The 19,690-nt window shown below is 35.9% G+C and overlaps 2 protein-coding genes across 3 annotated transcripts in view; both read left to right on the top strand.

Moving 5' to 3' along the window:
* The first annotated feature begins 1,589 nt into the window (after positions 1 to 1,589).
* Positions 1,590 to 15,438, top strand: DDX49_1 (putative ATP-dependent RNA helicase ddx49). 2 transcript variants are annotated; one of them, XM_012940000.3, is made up of 10 exons: positions 1,590 to 1,631; positions 7,833 to 7,892; positions 7,924 to 8,017; positions 8,058 to 8,128; positions 8,167 to 8,359; positions 9,068 to 9,267; positions 10,410 to 10,645; positions 12,350 to 12,550; positions 14,390 to 14,699; positions 14,803 to 15,287. In XM_012940000.3, the coding sequence occupies exons 2-10, from the start codon at positions 7,863 to 7,865 to the stop codon at positions 15,172 to 15,174; spliced, it is 1,707 nt and encodes a 568-aa protein (XP_012795454.2). In that variant the 5' UTR covers positions 1,590 to 1,631; positions 7,833 to 7,862; the 3' UTR covers positions 15,175 to 15,287. The 2 variants fall into 2 exon arrangements, with proteins under 2 accessions (XP_012795454.2, XP_051071668.1); XM_051211591.1 differs by having other exon boundaries at positions 7,833 to 8,017; positions 14,803 to 15,438.
* Positions 15,439 to 17,945: 2,507 nt separating this feature from the next.
* The window catches only part of MS3_00003733 (uncharacterized protein), a 76,967-nt gene continuing 75,222 nt past the window's right edge, over positions 17,946 to 19,690 (top strand). The window contains exon 1 of the mRNA XM_051211590.1: positions 17,946 to 18,365. Within this exon, the coding sequence (XP_051071667.1) occupies positions 18,234 to 18,365 (132 nt within the window). The 5' untranslated portion in view covers positions 17,946 to 18,233. The remainder of the gene's footprint in view (positions 18,366 to 19,690) is intronic.

The raw sequence follows: 19,690 nt of genomic DNA, 5'->3' as shown, positions 1-19,690 counted from the left end.
AAAGCTTGGTGTCATAGCATTTGTTATTAACGATTGAGGTAACCTGAATAGAGCACAAGTAAACTGCCACCTAATAAACAAACGAATTACAATTAAAAGGAAAAAGGATTCAAATAAATTGCTCGATGAGTTTATACGCCTGTAGTTGCCCCTTGTTTATACGTTTAAAAGGCTAGACTGGTGGTTCTAGTAGGTTTTTGTTCAAACCATAAAACAACGCAGTTGAAGTGCGAGTTTCTAAACGTAATCATACAAGAATTTTAACACTCAGTACAGGATAATCAGAAATACAATACCTACGCAAAAAAAGTACATGGGTTACAATTTATTGACGTCAACAAGATGCTTACAGTTGACCCTTATCCACCTAACTAACTGTGTGTTAGAGTAAAATAAATTATGCTGATTACCAACCAATTAGTAGAATCATTTATTACAGCGAACGACAAGTGACAAGTATCTTTTCTATTATGTTCTTTCCTGCTTTAATAATAGAAAATGAAAACCTTCATTAAGAGAAAATTTTGTTGTGCCAAAAATCTAATTAAGAACGCTGACATGAACGTTTCAAGCCGCAAACATTCAGAGAAAAGTGATTGGTTTCAGGGGTATTACGAAGAATTTCAGAAACACATTAAGAAATGCCTTAACATCTCAGGACTTTGATATTTTTTCCCATGAAACGATTGTAGCGGTAAATAACTCCCCAAAATCAATATCTCCGTAAGTCTTCAACATTTGGTACTGACCGCAATAGTTTTAATGGAGTAACCTAGCTGAAGGCGCCTAGTCACACATTTGCATCAGTTCACGAGTGGATACGCCGTGCTACACATCTCCCAAAACCGTTGACCAGCTTAGATCAAACACTTTTCGATATATCGATAGCCTCTCGAATATGACTTCTGACTTCTGATTTGACTGGGTTGGCATGCCTCGATTATGAAAAGTGCTACTAGTGAAGGCTTTATCAAACGTCGAATAGTTGTGACATCCTTAGCGGTGAGCCCAACGTGATCTGGTATACCAATTTGTAAATTACGAGTCTGCCGCTTGTTGAAACCTTGTATATCATTTTCAACATGCATTTTCGTATATCGCGATATTTTTTTATATTCTTGGATAAATTTTCTCGTTCACTGGTGTACTTAATATTCACCATGGCAGAAAAGACTCTTAATTTACTTAGGATTAGGACTCTTTTGCCTCCCTCGTTTCAGCAAGTACTACTTTGGCCCAACAACAGAGAGGCCTGGTCCTGCTACGCAGAAGCTGACTTCCACGATTGAGGCGTTGCACACCCAGGCGTAGTGAAAGCTCCACCACCCAATCTTAACGGGTACGTCAAACTAGCATGTTTACCACTGGTGTTTTGGAACATTACGAGTACAAAAAAACTATTCTTAAGCGTGGAGATCTAAACGATCGACAAAGGTTAGATCAACTCTTTAACAACAGTTTAATGATCCACTAACCTTTCAGCTTTACACTTAGAAATTCAGCTGATTTTCTTTGATTATACTCATGGTATTTGTTCTTTTATTTCATCCAAAGGCATTAAGAACGATTACTCATTTCATTCAAGGTATTGGAGAAGGAGCGGCTCTTTGAAAGGTGCGTTACTGTTCATGGTAAGTTCAATATATATTGCGTCTTCACTATAGGGTAAATCATTGAGGTAAAAGGACAACGCGGGAATAATTATGTAAAAAATCGGCAGAAGCTAAGCTAAATCTACAACAGATGTTTAAAATCGCCAAATGAAGTATGCGAACTAGTACTATATTCCAAAAGAAGAATGTTGACTAATTAACTTATCTTCACTATTGCAACTGATGTTAAGCCATGTTGCCAGTGGTTTGCAGTCATTTTTTAGTGGCCATCTTCAGGGCTTTAACCAGAAAGGCTGCAACTTATTATTCCGCGTAACGCGTACTGAGCGTCTCTCGAGCTCCCAATTTTTGGGAAGCCGCTATAGTGAACTTTGGGGAAATTTTGGAGAAATGTCACTAAAACACCAAAATTTCCCCAGACGTGGGGAAATCCCTTTTTAACCTTGATGAAGTTCATTTGGCTTTGGGGATTTCCCCAAACTTGGGAGATTCGGCTAGATTGGTAAACGTTTACTGTCTTATTAACATGACGTCCTGCGCCTGCTTCTCCGTGTTTTTGATATCAGGAAGGAATGTCTGAGACTAAAGGTCTGTCTTAAAGGTATTTATACTGAGTGGGAATCGAACAGTTATTCTACATAATTTTTGACACCATGGCGAAACAGACTCATTTAAGATTTGAAATAATATTGACGTGACTCATTAAACAAGTAAGGGTTCTTATCTTCATTTTTAGAAACTTTTGAGTTTAGTGGTATTACTGGGTTACGCAAACTTAAGTATTTAAAGTGGAGTTTAAATATGTATCTTGGTACCTGAAGAATAAGTGTTTTAATCACGAAGTGGCTCTCAACATTTGTCATAATACATGTCATGGTCTTTGTTCATATATATCTCCTGCAATAATGTATACAGTTGTATAAGGATCAGGTCATCTAACTTATTCCCTAAATGCTAGTTGGTCGGTTATTTATAGAAGACACATTTCAATTAGCCACTGAAGAACACCATTGTTTCCTTGTTTCAACTGTTGCTATCATTGATTTTCTAAGTTTGGATAAAAGTATAAAGTCTCCTCATTAGTTGAATCACTCTCCGTAACACGTTGAATTTTTGGATATTAATTCCTGTTGTCATTTCTTCCCGACTTAATCTCAACATATAAATGATTGTGATAAATGTAACAAATGTGTAATATTTTTCTAAATACCACTCTAGTATTTGCTTTGATCACTCAGATTCATTCAACAAGAAATTAACAAGTGAAAGGTATCTCCCTAGCTCCAAATGTGCCTCATCTGAACCCAGCAGTCACACTTGGTCAGATAAATCTCCGTCGAAAAGTCATTTATCATTCTCATTTATTCTATACAATCCTAGTATTTCAGCAAGTAGTTTTTCTTGAATAAACTTTTTAGGTTTGTGATAATAGAGCATGTTGCTGTGTGACTTCTACCCGACAGTTTTTTATGAAGCGTCTCAAAAAGGTTGGTAAACTTTTGAGATACCCTTTCCTTATACGGTTTTGGAGTGTAGTTCTGTCTAACAAATCGAAGGCAGCTGTAATATCAAAAAACCCAATAACAACTCAAAAATTGATAAATACCACGTATTGTCGATGATTTCAATTTTTATTTTGTACACAAATGAGTACCAGAACAAATAAACACTATACAAGTAAAAAAAGTCATATTGTAATGTAACAAAGAAAAAAAGGGTACAATCAAAAGCAGATAAGCAAATAAAAGTGAATAAGAATAGTATGTGATAAGAGAAATAGTTCATTCGAAATGCAACCAAGAAAATCATCTTTCACTTAAGGGAGTTCCTTTCATTTATATCTGCTTCGGTCTGGGCAGTAACGCAGCCCACACGCAATTAATGAACTGGAATTGTGTGGCGCATATATGTTTGGCGCACTCCTGTACCAATATATATGTGTTCAAATAAAAAAAATTTCATTTATATAAAAAATCTAAAAACTACAATAGGGTCCCCATTAGCCTTTATTCTGAGCTGTATCATAACATCTGGAGACATTAAGTTCGTTCGACAGATATTGTAGTACTAGCCGGAGACTTGAATGCTCAGGTCAGGCGTCTAGGCACAGAAAAGAGTCGTTCAGGTGGCTGGTGGGGACTTGTTGGTCGCAGGACAGATAAAGGGGATCGTCTACTGCAACTGTGCACAGACCACAATCTGTTTCTGGCTAGCACTAACTTTCGGCATAGTCATCGCTGATGTGCCACCTGGCGTCCTCCCTCCGCATCTCAAGCCTGGACCCAGATTGATTACATCGCGATCAGCTACGCTGGCGTAGTTGTGTACAAGACTGTTGATCCTTTTGGAGTACCTATCTGGACTCTGATCATGTCCTGGCCTGCGCCAATCTTACCTTACTTTTCAGTGGCCAACGAAGTGACCGCTGCCAAAGGATTGACGTCAGCATGTTGATTGGAACTTCTGTTGCTAGTAAGTATCGAACCGAGCTAGCCTCTAGGCTAGCTACCATTGCACCGAAAAGTATAGATGAGCATTGTTTGCAACTGCATGACGTCATGAAAATGGCGAGTAAAGCCGCTTGCGGCTTCACGAAACGTCCCGCTTATAAGCATTGGGTTTCTTCAGGCTCCTTACAACTCATCGAAGCCCGTCGGTCTACTCCGGGTGACCGTGAGTTTGACCACAAACGAAGGCTGTTACGTAATGAAATCGGGCAAGCTTGCGTAAGGACCGAGAAGCCTGGTGGTCGGAGCGTGCTAATGAGCTGGAAGCAGCAGTTGCATCTTGTAACTACCGGAAGCTCTTCCAACTCATCCGAGCCACTGGTAGCAAGAAGTCTGGTGTGAGCGAAACAATCTGTGATGATGACGGGATGCCAATCACTAACATCTATCGATGTCTTGGACGATGGGCAGAATTCTTCGAAGGGCAGCATCGGTCAGACTGTCCTGCCCTCCATGGCCGGTGACGACTGATCTACCAAATGAGGCGGAAGTCACCGGGCCCAGATGACTTACCTCTGGTTTAGGAACTGGCTGTGTTGTTTACAAAGGTCTGGGAACTAGGGAGTGTTCCAACGTCATGGAATGAGTCGATAGTTGTCCCTATATTTGAAAAGGGTTCGCGACGTTCCTGTAACAACTATCGCGGGATAAGTCTACTTCCGATTGCTATTGGCTTCCGTCATACTTCGTAGGACGTTCAAAACCCGAGAAAGATTGACTCGCGAGGAGCAGGCTTGTTTTCGTTCTGGTCTTGGATGTATTGATCACATCTTCACCCTACACCAAATGTTAGAACACCGTCATACTTATCAAAGGCCAACAATCGTAGTGTTTCTTGACATCAGGGCTGCCTTCGATTCGTTGGACAGAACCGTTCTCTAAGATTGTCTATTGAAGAAGGGTGTGCCTGAGAAGTTTATTAACATCTTAAAAGCCCTATATACAAAAACCTCAGGTAGAGTGAGGGCATACAACTACCTTTCTCCATTGTTCCATTCAAGCAGTGGGGTTAGACAGGGTTGTCCAATCTCACCATTCCTCTTCAACTTCGCCATCGATGACATTCTGGAAACAGCTGTGATGGATGTAAGTAATGGCGGTGTGGATCTGCTGCCTGGAGAAAGACTTCTCGACCTTGAGTATGCGGATGATATTGTCTTACTGTGCGATAATGCCCAAGGCATGCAATCCGCACTTAATCAGTTGGCAATCAATGTCCGTAGGTATGGTATGTGCTTTGCACCTTCGAAGTGCAAAGCACTTCTACAAGACTGGCAGGATTGTAATCCTGCACTCACCCTGGATGGTGAGCAGATAGAAGTAGTCGACAAGTTCGTGTATCTAGCTAGCTGCATAAGTGCTGGTGGGGGGTGTGATTGATGAGATCAATGCACGTATAATGAAAGCCAGAGCGGCTTACGCCAATCTGGGCCATCTTTGGCGCCTTCGTGATGTTATTCTGGCTGTAAAAGGTCGAATCCACAACGCGTCAGTGAGAGCAGTTCTGCTCTATGCTTGTGAAACCTGTCCTCTCCGAGTTGAGGACGTTAGACGACTCTCTGTGTTCGATCATCGTTGTCTCCAAAGGATTGCTGACATCCAGTGGCAACATCATGTTAGTAATGCAGAGGTTCGGCATCGTGTGTTTGGGCTCAAAGACGATGATGCAATTGGTGTCACCATCTCGAAACATCGACTTCGGTGGCTTGGACATGCTCTACGAATGTCGTCGCAGAGAATTCCACGTCGTGCATTATTTGCCGACTCTGGAACTGGTTGGAAAAAGAGGAGAGGTGGTCAGTGTATGACATGGTGTTGTGGCATGAAAGGAATCTACAAAGGGCTGGCTTCTGTTGGTTCTTCACGACTCCCTGGTTTTTGGGGTCCTAGAGATGGTGAGACACAGTGGCTAGAGGCGTTATCAGATATGGCTCAGAATAGAAGCCAGTGGCGATCCTGCTGTAACCTTTTTTTACTTTCTTTATAAAAAGTGGTTGTATCTACAAGATTTCTGGTTGTACCTTTCCGTTTCCGCCGTTATTATTGTTATTATTATTACACTACTTTACACTAATCTGGTCTTTATTGTTCTTTTTTTTCTTTCACGCCCCTCACATTCTTTTTTTCTCTTCTCATTCTCATTGTTTCGTGTGGCGGATATATATTTGGTGGCCCCTTGTACCAATATTTATGTGTTCAAATAAATAATAAAAAATAAGTTCCACTGTTTGTTGGACAACAACCAGTAAGTCATGATGGACTAACAGATCTCAGTCCTATACAGCTTTCTTTCACACAATGCTTCCAAATAAAACTGATTGCGTTGCTGCTCATTTCACCCCACTCCAATGTCACCAACTAGTCCATGATGTAAGAGCCGCTAGGACGAAATACCTAGCGTGTATCCAAGCCGCCGAAATCGGTGTTTGAAGATAGTGACGCTAGTTGAGTTGTAGTTACTGTGCCTGGACACATTACTAAACCCCCAAATGCCCTGATACGGCCGAAGGTGGGGAAAGTCAACTCTCCCTCTCGAAATGCTCTCACGTGACTACGCGTATACAACCACTGCCAGAGAAGTCCTACTCACTACCTCGCACCGCGGCTTTTGTTTACGAAATTGAGAGGACGAGAAGCGAATGTATGGCGCTTTAACCGCGTTCATGGATATTGAGGGTCCACCTAGGGGAGTTGGAGAACCCTGATTCCAAACCAATGGTGCACATGAGCCACAGGATCCTGAGGGAACAAATGTCGTATGAACCAATTGCTGGTCACCGGCTACCATGTGACTGCATCCCCTGACGCTGCTCCACTGCCTTGTGGGTCAGACCTTCAGGTCGAAGATTTTGGGTGTGGCTCCCTCTGAAATCCACCTGCTCCGATCCGGGCACCCGGGCAGCATCCCAACCCTCATACAAATCGAATGATTTATGTGGCGATTATGTATTCTGTGCCCTTTTGTACCAATATTTGTGTTCAAATAAGTAAATAACTAAACCGCGGCATTGCTAACATGTAACCACTAGATTTTGGCAGTTCTTAAGAGATGGAGGTGGTCGAACAGTCGCCGAACATCTTCAACCCAGAGATGGTAGGTCTTACAAACATCAACGCTTCGTAAACCCGTCCTTTTACAGACAAACTAACATAACGATGGAGCAAAAGATGACTCAGATTGACATATCTCTGGCTTACACTATGAATCGTATATTTCAGACATACCTGGTTTACGCACAAGTAGACCTGATCACATCACACTATAAAACGAAAAATAATTATTCAAGATCAAGCCAAAAGTGGCTATGTAAGAAACTGTAACTAATAGACTGGGAATAACTCGAGAATAGTAAATGCTATAATAATAACCAATAGGTCAAATGAAACCTTATAATAAGAGAAGTATAAATATATCTAAAGTAGTTACTTAACAGTTATAAATTAAGAATATATATAACATTTCATAAATAGTTCCCAGGAGTTACCCATAATTTAGCCTTCTTCAGACACAATAAAACCAACTATTCAAGTAATCTAATCTAGTGATAATTTAATAGCAACTCCCAATTTTTATTTTCATTCATTTCTAGAACACTATGGAATTACACGCTATATGTTAGTAATCTTATTGTTTCTAAACTATCTTATCATAATTTTGAAATAGTACGCAACTCAAAAATTTTAACAGACGTCTGTATTTTTTTTATACCAGAACCCAGTTCATTCAACCGATATATAATAAATGGAAGACAAAAAAACTTTTTCACAGTTGGTAAGTTATACGTTATCATTTATAAAGTCAGGGCATCGGCGATGAGCTTCTAAAAGCATGTCATAACTTGCAATGGAAAGAGCCGACCGCAATTCAGGTTCTGTCTATCCCACCAGCTTTAGAAGGTCTCGTCATCCATTCAATATAATAACGTTTAATATTTAGGCAGAAATTTGGTTGCTCTAGCTGAAACAGGTTCTGGGAAAACTGGTGCTTATGCCTTGCCTATAATTCAGGTATGTTATTTTTGGTCAATCACTGTTGGTTAGTTTAGAAACTATTGCGAGATCCTCATCCATTCTTCGCACTTATATTGGCTCCTACTCGTGAATTAGCAGCTCAGGTTCAGGCTCAGTTTCATGCACTTGGAAAAACCATCGGTTTGTCTACAGCTCTATTGGTGGGTGGTGTCCCTATTACTCAGCAGTCTGATTTAATGAAAGTATCACCTCCCCATGTTGTGATTGGTAATTTCATACTTTTTGTCGGGTTACTTCTCCATTTTGTTGTTTTTATCCTTTTTAAACTATACACATCACCCATCTATATACATTTAGCAGAGGCTTTGTTATCAGACTATTGTGGATACTTTGCTTTGTTCTATTTTTCGTTCTCTTATTGTCTCAAGTAGTCTGAATTTAAAAAATTATTTCATCAATAAATTATGATTGAAAACTCATTTGCAAAAGCAAAATTCAACCTTATTAAATATAACATGCTTTGGTCGCAAAAATGAGACATGAATTCGTACAAATAAGCTCCTATTTTGCACCTGGATTACTTCAATTCGTTGCCTTAGCTGAAATGTTATATTATGGGTCGTAGATATACTTTAGGCAATTTTGTAAATTGAGACCTAAACAATTTTGTCATTGTTTTAATCTAAATGACTAGCAAAAGGAAACTATTCTTTTACAGTTGGAACAGTATACGTCTAAATCGAACATCTTAGTCTGATGTCTAAACTGCGATGCCATTAAACCTGGTAAAATAAGACTACTGTTATTGATTCTGACACCTTTTGGCAATTGGTTTCGTTTTCTACCTATAGGACTGTAACTGACTGATCAATTATGTTGAAACATGAATCTCTATTTGACATGTGTGATAGTTTTGATCCTGATTGTGGTAGTTTAGATTATCTGCAGAATATTTGAATTCTCACTTTTTTTTAGCTACACCTGGTCGATTTGTTGACCACTTAAAGAAGACCAAAGGTTTTGATGAGTTAAGATTTTCGAATTTACGAATATTGGTCATTGATGAAGCAGACAGAATGCTTGGCGTTGACTTTGAATCTGTCATCGAAAAAATCTTATGTATTGTCCCTGCACGACGTCAAACCTTCTTGTTCTCTGCTACCATGACTGATAAGGTTTGTTTTGTATTCTTTGTGTATATTGAATTTCGTTTCTACATATGTAAATGCAAAGTTATAAGTACTATACCTCGTTGTAGTTCAACATATTAGCTACATTGTTATTGCCTTACTATGTGCAATCGCTAAATTCAGCTTAGAAAAGCAACAGATAATCCTAAAAAATGTGTGTCAATCTCACATACCTTTACATCAACACAGTGAAGGAATTTCAAACAGAAGAAAACCAATATATTAATGTAATGTTACCAACAGTTGTAATTGTTAAATCTTTTTATTAATCCTATCAACCCTAAATTCACTATTCATCCGTCATATTTTTGTGTACCGCACCGTACTACTTATGATTAGTAAGTAATGTGAATTACATTAAAAATATTTAAGTCTCTCAGATGAGCAATGTGCATTTGTTGCAACAAACTCAATTTCCTATCAGTCTATCCTTCTGTTGCCCACTTAATTTATTTTGGGATCTTACGAATTTATGTGGTTTAGTGGTCATTAGAACTTCTACTTTCTCCTGGGCTTCATAAACTTACACCATCTATGACCCAGCGAAAATTTCTGATTGTTTTTCATGTTCAAAGTTAAATAAAATTTCTGTGAATCGATTTTTCGAGTATGCATTCATATCCTGTCGAGGATGGACTTATTCAATATTAGTGGTCATTACAGTTTGATATTATTCGGAGAACTAATATAAATCATATGGTGACGAATAAATGGTTTTAGTCGGGGACTAAACTAGTATGTTCATACTTCTTGTCTTTGTATGTGATTTTATTCAGAGCCTAAATTTCGATTACTTCTGATCAACATTTCGCTTATATAGCTTTACTGCAACAAATAAAGCTTTCCTTGTTGTTCAGTTCCTTCAGGACAGTTTCGTAGTATAACATTATTATGGGTTTTACATCAACAGTTGACATGTTATTGAACAAGACTAATGTTAATATTCTTTGTTTAGTACTAACTTATTTAGTAAACTGAAAATCAAAAGGTTTTATGTAATGGAAATATATCTAGACTGTTATGATTCGCTTTCATTCTTACCGGGAATCGCTTACAAAATGTTGAGTAAGAGGCTTTTGAATATTATATTTATTGACATTAAACATTTTTAAAACACTAATTTTCAGGTTGGGAAGCTCCAAAGAGCTTCGATTCATGACCCAGTTCGTGTGACTACACGTAAAAGTAAATTCCAAAGTTTGACTAACTTACGTCAGTATGTTCATTTGGTACCTCAGTGTGAAATAGACTCATACTTAGTCTATTTCCTTCGTGTCGCTCTTTGTCCTGAAATTCAAGTTCCTGGTTTAGATCTGATCAAGCTTCAATCTACTTCAACGGAAAATTTAGACTGTGATAATCAGTAAGTTTCTAAGACATTTCAGTTGTACCGCGCCACCAGTATCATACTTAGGCCCATATAGTTGTCTCTAAAAAGCGGTTGTGTAAATTCTTATCATCAACTATCAAATATTATACATGGTTGGTTTGGAACTCAGTGACTGCATATTGCAGTGGACGTTTATCTTACAAATAAATCGATGGGTTAGACATGTTGTCACTTACAACCCGGTGCTTCCTTTTATTTCGCTCTAATTTTTATTTATTAACGCAATTTAGTGTAATAATGAGCAAACTGAGTTCTTTTTTTAACCTTGGCGAATTGTTAACTGCCAAAGTCTTGAAATGAGACCCATTTAGCTTCCCTCAGTTTTTACCACCCCTGACATAAGTAAGACATCGACGGCCTATCAAAAGATTGATACGTTGCGCAGCAATAAATATACGTGTATTGCAAATATCTTGAAAGTAGATGCCATCTAAGAGTCTGTAGTTTGATGTAAGTAATTAAATTATGTGGATGATTTGATATATAGAGTTGTAAATTCTAATCAGCAGGAGCATTTTGAACAAATGTAGCTTATTCCTTGTTCCCACTACCCTGGATAGTATTTTGGGCATTGTACGACCAGATTTTTAAATACCAAAGGTCCACAAAGTCATCAAAATTTGAAGCACACTGTGTTAGGTTTGCGATACCACTTTTTGGCTGTCAAACCAAAGTGAATAGAGCTGAATGCGAATCAGCAATTCGGTAGCTCTCAAGTTAAATCTGTACACATTTGTAACAGCTTTTATACTATTTGTCCCACTTTTAAAGTTACCCATTTCAATCATTTGCTAATTTAGAATTTCGCCACTGGTTTTTGAAGTTTAAATTAGTATTTACTGTTTGTTTTAACCACAAAACTTCCGTGCAACCCTGTTCACCATCATCACGTAACACGTATAATTCAACCTATACTTCAACCATAGTTTTTAATCTGCCTGGTGTAAATCATTTATTAAGTACAGGTTTTTCTACTTGGCTCCACGTCACACTACCTACAGACTGGTAGTATTACCTAATTACCCGAACGAAAGTAGGTGGAGTGGGGTTCAAACCTGCAACCTAATCGATGAAAGTCAAATGCTTTAACTACTAGGTCACTATAAGGTTCTTAGTGCTTTTCGTGGCAATTGGTTAATAAACCAGCAGTTATGGTGAAAATAAAGAACTACTGATTAGATCTATTTTGGACGGACGCAATGCATATTAAATAGGTTGTGATATCTGCATATTTCTGGAAGCCAAGTACACGAATTTGTAACTAGTAAATGATTTAGTAAAAAAAACTTCGCGTTCCATATTTTTGATTAATAATATTGTCGTGCATATCCTTCAAACGTCATACAGTTAATTGGTTTGTTTGTAGTTATTTAGACCACACAACTGACCAAACTAGTCTCATTGCCTTACCACTTACTAGTTCAAAAAAATTCATTCAGTGTGTCCATATTAAATTCAAATATATTTTACCAGAAGCAATTATTACTAGCAATGCTTTATTTGGAATTCCATGAATAGAATTTCGCTCTTTGGTTGCTCGTTTGTAAATTTTGATTGATCGGGATATCAAAACGATTTATCTTTCTCTTTTTTACCATGTATATTTTATAGGTAAGTAATTTCAAATTATTGTAATATTGTTGATTAACTATGTTTCTCTTAAAACATTTGGCACAGATCATTTATGTCAACCTCTGTGATTGTGTTCACCCGAACTCGTGTAGCCAGTAATCGACTGAATCTGTTGTTGCGTCAATTTCTTCGTCAACCTGTCATAGCACTTAATGGAGATATGCCTCAAGCTCAGCGATTAGGTGCACTGCACAAATTTAAACGAACTCAAGGTGCAGTTCTCGTAGCTACAGATGTGGCAAGCCGGTAAGCGTTTCTATGTTGTCTACCTCTTGGTTTGAAAGCTAAGCTAACAGTCATTTAAGATGACATGATTGTTGCTCGTCTTTACTAGCAACATCGCTTTTAGTTGAAGCTATTTTGTGGAGATTGGTTTAATCTGTAGGTTGTACTTGTCACAGATTGATTTCAGTTTGGGCACCATTGAAAACCAGGAAGAACTGGGCGGCTCTTTGATAGTGGTATACGACTCATCAACCAAAGCCTACTAGCTAGACCATTCTCCACTAAACTCCTCCAACCTAACTATAATAGCCAGCTCACCATTAATTTACTTCGGGATGTTTCTGAAGTATTAGTGAAGAAATCGTCACTGGTGGAGAATAAGGTAGTAATTGTCACCAGTGGCATTGGATGGTCGTCGCACTAGAATTCGGATGTTACTTTCAGTTCCTGTTCCTGTTTTCTAGCTTATTCGGTTGATTTTTGTTGGGGACGTTAGAATCCCAGAACTCACTTAGAAAACGACCCAATTTTGTAATTTTATCCAGAAAATGTGAACTCCTTGTTTTCGCGCCAAAAGCGCTCTTTTCACCTTCATGTCGTATTCCCACTTGGGAGAATCTTAAATGCCATTGGTCCGTTGTGTCTTTTAGTATGCTATTTTGTAACTCTCTCCAAGGATGGTTTTGTGCTGTATATATACGTTTTCATTTGTGTTTGTTGTTATCGCTCGTTTTCTGGCTGTTTGCGGAATATACTTCCCCATTCCAAGTTTGGACTTCTTCCTCTAGTTAGCGGGGCTGGGACGCATCGAATAGAGCTAGCTTATTTGTCTTTGGTCATCGAGTCTTTGCTCCGTTCGCAGCCTAAGTAAACTCGTAACCTCTTCAAACCTAGCAATTTTACACCTATTTTTCCATCTGTCAGTTCAAATTACTACGCATCATATAATTTAACGTTGCATAACTACAGTTGTCTTATCTACATCATTTATGTTCAAGTTAGTGTATACTGTGAAGCATAAATTATTGTTTGTAAATCATCAGTTTGAATTAAAATCGATTAAAAACTATTGTAAAGCTTAGAGTATTAACAAATGCTCAATATAGTTCATCTTGTTTAACAGCTTCATCGCACTCATCACTTTCGTATTTTCTGTTAAGGATATTGCCACTAGCAGACTTGATTAAAGAAAGCTACCATTTTTCAACTTTAGTCAAGTTGTGTTGTAATATGATCTATTTCTGATTCAACTGACCGATGCTCACCATCTACAAATTAGTTTGTTACAGTCACATACAGTTTTTGATTGCTATTAAGACGTAAAGACTCTTGCCCTTGATTAGTTCACTAACAAGAAATATATAGCTGTTCTATTAATAGTGTTAAACATAATTTTATTAGCTGATATCACTTACTCTCTTTTACTCATACATACTCCTCTTTAGTACTTAGTTAGTTGGTTAAACATTTGAATTAGTATTTTATTACTACAGACTGCTGCAATAGCTCAGGGGGTTAAATCATCTAAATTTCAACTCTTGTCTTGCAGGTTCAAAAAATCCATCCTATCTTCCCTTTTGGACAATCAGGGTCGAGCAGAATACACTAATCTACACTTTATTCAGTCATGATTAAGAAAGCTGTCGCAAACATCTTTTCATAGTATATAGCCTTGTTATAGTTTATTTATTATGGTGATTCTCCCAATTATGACTGATAGACATCTTAAAATAATTAGTTTAGTGATCCATTAGATGTTGAAGGGTTCTTAAGCTTTAATAGCTTGTTTTGTTATTTGTACTTACTATTATAAATGAATACCCATCTTGAAAAGTTGATACATTTCTCTTTCTTACCCAGTGGTTTGGATATTCCACAAGTAGGGTTAGTGGTGAATTACGATGTGCCCTTAGATGCGAAAATCTACATGCATCGAGTTGGACGAACTGCTCGAGCTGGTCGCCTTGGTTGCGCTTTAACATTACTTACCCAATACTCTGTTACGTTCTTCTTGAAGGAGATTGAATCGCACTTGATATCTGCTGGTGGTCTTGGTCATGAAAGGATTCCTGCATTAGTTGAACCAAATAGTTCAGTAGATAAACAGTTAGAAAAAGCTATTGAGGAGTTAAATATAGGAGTAAAAGAGGCATCTCTTAGAGCGAATCAGGTTAGTTTATAGTTATTATGCAAACTAATATTAATTTCATAAAATATTTATTAACTTGTCCATCATACACTTATTCATTCGTTTATTTATTTGTTGAATGCAGGCAGTGGAGTCAATGAGAAAACGTGTAAAATCTAAAGGTGTTACCATATTTACAGCTGTTGACGATTTGCCTACACCCAATATCAATGAAATAGCTACTAAGCCTGGTTTAAAACGAACATCTTGGGCATCTGAAGCACCTGCCTCTAAAAAGAAAGAAATTTCAGAAGTTATGAATGCAATGTCAACTGTTCCTGGAGAGCAAACAAATGAAAATGATTACATGTCAACTAGCATTAACAAGCAGAAGAAACGTAGAAATATTTCTAACACAAAGGAGAAAAGTCACATTAATAGTAATAATAGTAAAAAGAATAAGAGTAGAACTTCTAAACCTGGAAAACCATTCAGAAAGCATGGCAAACATAAATAATATATATACAGCATAATTCTCATGTATGCCTGCTTCGACAAACACACGCTATCTTCTGTCTTCTCATTTCTTTCGAATAGAGAATATTATCATGTATAATTATTCTTGGTAAAAACAATATATATATATATATATATATATATATATATATATATATATATATATTGTAAAGAAATTTTATTGCTAACGTGTAATTTATACGTTTTTAGTCTAAAAGTTTAGTGTAAAGCTTGTAAATCAAACCGATAGAAAATGTCTACCAGAACATTTCTGATTTACGGTGTGATATTGGGGAAAGTATTGTCCAACAATTGTTCGTACACTCAGTACACTAAAGCTTAAATCTCCAACTATGATGGTATAACCGCCTAAATTATAATTTTCTATAGAGCATAACAGTTGATTCATTGGATGTAACAAACCAGCTAAACCCCAAAAAATAAAATTTGTTCAGAAAGACAATACAGTAATAAAAGACTAAAATACTCATAAAATTCACAAAGCTCATGACGTAAATTATCTGGATGTTATTTTTCTATTCAAAAGGATAATTAAAAAGAAAGTATGCCTTTCAAATAAATGAATAAGAAAAAGGATGTAAAATGAACATGAAAATAACGTATATTCACCTGAGGCATTTACCGTTGACCACATCGAAATAATAGAGATCGGCAAGTTCCTTCGCTCTAAGAGGAGAAATCAAATTGGAATAAGTAGATCATTTACTCATAAAAATTGGTAACAAATGACATTGTAATGTATTAAGTAGATTCTTTTGTTCAAAATTGTAGTTAAATACTTTGAATTTAGATCAGGATGTTTCAGTAGCAAGATTTTAGCAGTACATGGAACAGTTAGATGAATATTACATAAAGCTCGTTTCAGCAAGACGAACAAAGCTAACAAGGTGTAGAAATAACCAGAACTAGGTCGTTGCCAAAAATTGAATTAGGTTAATTGTTTAAAGGATTTACGGTACTCAAATGCTAATGAATTTACGCTGTATCTTTAGAAATGAAACATCAAAGTGCATTACAAGAATTTAATATTTTAAAAGGTAAATTAAACATCAAAATTTTTAAACATTGTTTGGCAAGTTTAAAAAAAAAGAAAAATGTTCATAAAATTGTTTGATGGATAAATTGATAGAAACATGTTCAGAAGTACGTAAGCGACGACCCTATTATGGGTACCTGATACCTGTTCATAGAGACCAATACTAGCGTATCTTTGGTCGAACACATGTAAACGACATGGATATCTTGCTTGAACTGTTACTTTTTGGGAATGTGTTCCAGAAATGTGATAGTTAAACCATTGCGATTAACTCGTTATCTCATTTGCATGTAGCCCTCAAAATTGTAATAACCTTAGTTTCAAGAACGTTTGTGCTGATTACTGGATTAATTAACGTGTTCGAGTTAAAGGTTTTGGAATTGGGTCCTCCACATAACCCCTATATATAGACTAATCCTCAACTTACTTAAATACTAACTAGGATGTACGTTCTTGAAGTTCTGGTGAAATGTCATAACCAGTGTAGTTCAGAAATATTGAGAGGGGAACAGTCATCACGAATTGATCGGAGTTGGGAATATTTACCACTGGATGTTACTCTCGTAGTTTTAGTGTTTAAGTGCTTATCGCGATCCTTCAGAGTCTTCAGTTTGCATTCTGGAAAAATTATGGAAACATTGCTATTTCTACGTCTACACCTAGTTTTTCATAACTTTATATTAATTACTGTTTACATTTGAGTAGTCAATAACAGATGTTTAACGATCATATCTGTGATTTCAGAGCTGAGCGATACATTTCATTTGATATTTCAAAAGTTATTACAAGAATCAGAACACTTCAATCGAAACCACCGAATAGGTTGTCAGCGTTTATTCAATTCAATTATTTATTTACGCTAGGCATTACAAGTGACAACTTTAAAAAATGTTGAAATACGAACTAAAAATATCTAATATCAATATGAAAAATGCATCAGATGTCATAAAGTACACTTAAAAAACAGATTTTAAATTAATATGCGTATAATTCAGCATGGTTATTGTCTGTAAAATCTATCCTATGTGGAATGTGATTCTAATTTCATTTTCTTGAAAAGATGAATGTACTATTATAATTGTAATTCCAGACAATAATCATTGATTAGGCGAGACTATAATTTATGGACGAACCAATCAGATAAAAGATAACAGGTTTCGGATTTTGGTGCAAAATTCATCTACTCATTTGTTTAAATACCACTCTGACATTACAGCTGATGTCAGTCCGTAATGAAAACCCTAAATATAATTACTAACCTTAACCATCAACTGTAAATCAAAATTCGTATTCCTCACAAAGGTTTATGATCCTCATTCAGTCTTAGTTATTAAGTGGACAGTTTCAAGGTCAATCTAGGTCGTCCGTAAATTATAGTCTAATCATTGATTACATGAACTACTTGTCAAAGAAACATACTTGTTTACAAAATATTAATGAATAACTAAGTAGAACAAACATTGTAAATGATTATCTAATATTATAAAATGTAATTTTAAATTAACTAACAGAAACAAATATAGTCATTTGTTCAACCATACAATCCATTGAATATAAATAAATAAATATTTTATTAAAGGGAATTCAAATATTGTGTAAACTATAAATACACGTGATACTTTTCTGTCTAATCTATTGGTTAAATACTTGACAAATCAAGATTATGCACTAAAATATGAAAAAAAAGTAAAAGATGGGTTCAAAAGATTTTTATTTTTATTTAAAACTAAGTAAATAAACATTGACTTTAGTAATAAAAAACAAACAAAATGATATATAAACTGATTGAAATGATCACATTTCTATCTTAAATGATGACAGATCCATATGAATATTTCTATCATTAAAGATTCATCAAGTATATTATGAACTGTAATAATTATCATTTGTTAATATATTGGTTGAATTTATTTCACAGTTGATAATATTTCTTTAAACACTATCTTCACACTTATTCATATATCAAATATATATATATATATAAAGAGAGAGAACTTCTTTGAATGAATTTATATCGTTTTGCAAGTCAAATTCTTAATGAAAAAGAATTCGATCTTAGATTATTACGTCTAGGTCGTTTTCAACCTTGGGGATTTCGATTTAATAAAAATCAAGGACGTCTATGGGTATCTGAAGTAAGTATTTCAGTGAATTTTATATTTCGGTTATTTCACTGAATAAAAAAAGTTCGAAATTTTAATATGGCTTCAGTTCTAATTGATTTCCTAAGTACCATACAATCGTAAAACTGTTGATGGCATAACTTTTTTACCTAAGTGTTCAAGTGCTAACTTAAAATGATTTTAATTGAGGAATATTTGAAATGCGGAACCTCTTATATTCTTCCGTGAGTTACTATCTCACTGATGACAATGGTGGATGTGCCGCTCAATTTTGTCGATTAGTTGGAGCTAGACATTAATACCGTTGGATGCCGGCCGGCTCAGTGGTCTGGTGGCTAGACGCTCGCGCGCGAGAATGATTGGTCCTGGGCTCGAATCTCACAAGGCGGGATCGTGGATGCGCACTGCTGAGGAGTCCCACAATACGACGAAACGGACGTTTAGTGCTTCCGCTTCTTCCATGGTGGTCTAGCTTCAATTGATTCATGATCTCAACCATTGAAATTACTATAATATCCACAAAACCCCTTCTGATATTAATTAAAAGTTGTTGGAGGATTCATTGGAATTATCGACTTAACCATTGTTTATGAATAAGTCTATAATATCTTTATATAACCAAAAATTAAATATTAAACCTTAGATGAACCAATCTTCAAGCACTGCAAAGATACCGAAAACTCAAAGAGTGGGGAATTATTAAGGGAAAAGAAAACTGTACATTTAAGATTGGTATAGTAAGTAGCAGATAGTCCAACTATATTTCATGATTAAACCAGGCATAGCTAACTATGGTATATTTGAAATTCTATCGTCCTTATAATATAGCATGTAATTTACTAATAGATGAAAGGTGATCAACTATCAGCAATTTTTTCTACTAGTTTAGTTCATGACTCAGCTTAAATCTTTATTATGTATATATATATATATATATATATATAATGTATATTATGTGAAAATAATAAAACCCCTTTAAATATAAACAACATATATATGCGTTAAATCCTTGTTCCTAATAATGTGTGATAGATAAATAGTAAGATAAATATTTGATAAACAGTTGCTGATAATAATGTTTGTTTAATTTATTAAGTCCTAACAATAAAACCTTTTTTTAAAGAAAACTACAGATCAATAAACTGTTTCATTCACAAAATTGATAAAACTACCTTTTCTAAAATTGAAGATAGAAAAAGGAGATAAAATGGATAAAATAAAAAGGTTAGAAGAAGGATTACAAGGTAGTTTTATGTTTATAGATTCTTTTTCTCATGGATCAAAAGTGTATCTTTATCAGTAACTGTCATTCTTATTTATGGTTTAACTGTTAATAA

This window comes from Schistosoma haematobium, chromosome ZW, assembly GCF_000699445.3.
Source record: "Schistosoma haematobium chromosome ZW, whole genome shotgun sequence".
Lineage (NCBI taxonomy): Eukaryota > Metazoa > Platyhelminthes > Trematoda > Strigeidida > Schistosomatidae > Schistosoma > Schistosoma haematobium.
The sequence above is the reverse complement of the archived record's forward strand: the minus strand, read 5'-3'. Positions and strand labels throughout refer to the sequence as shown.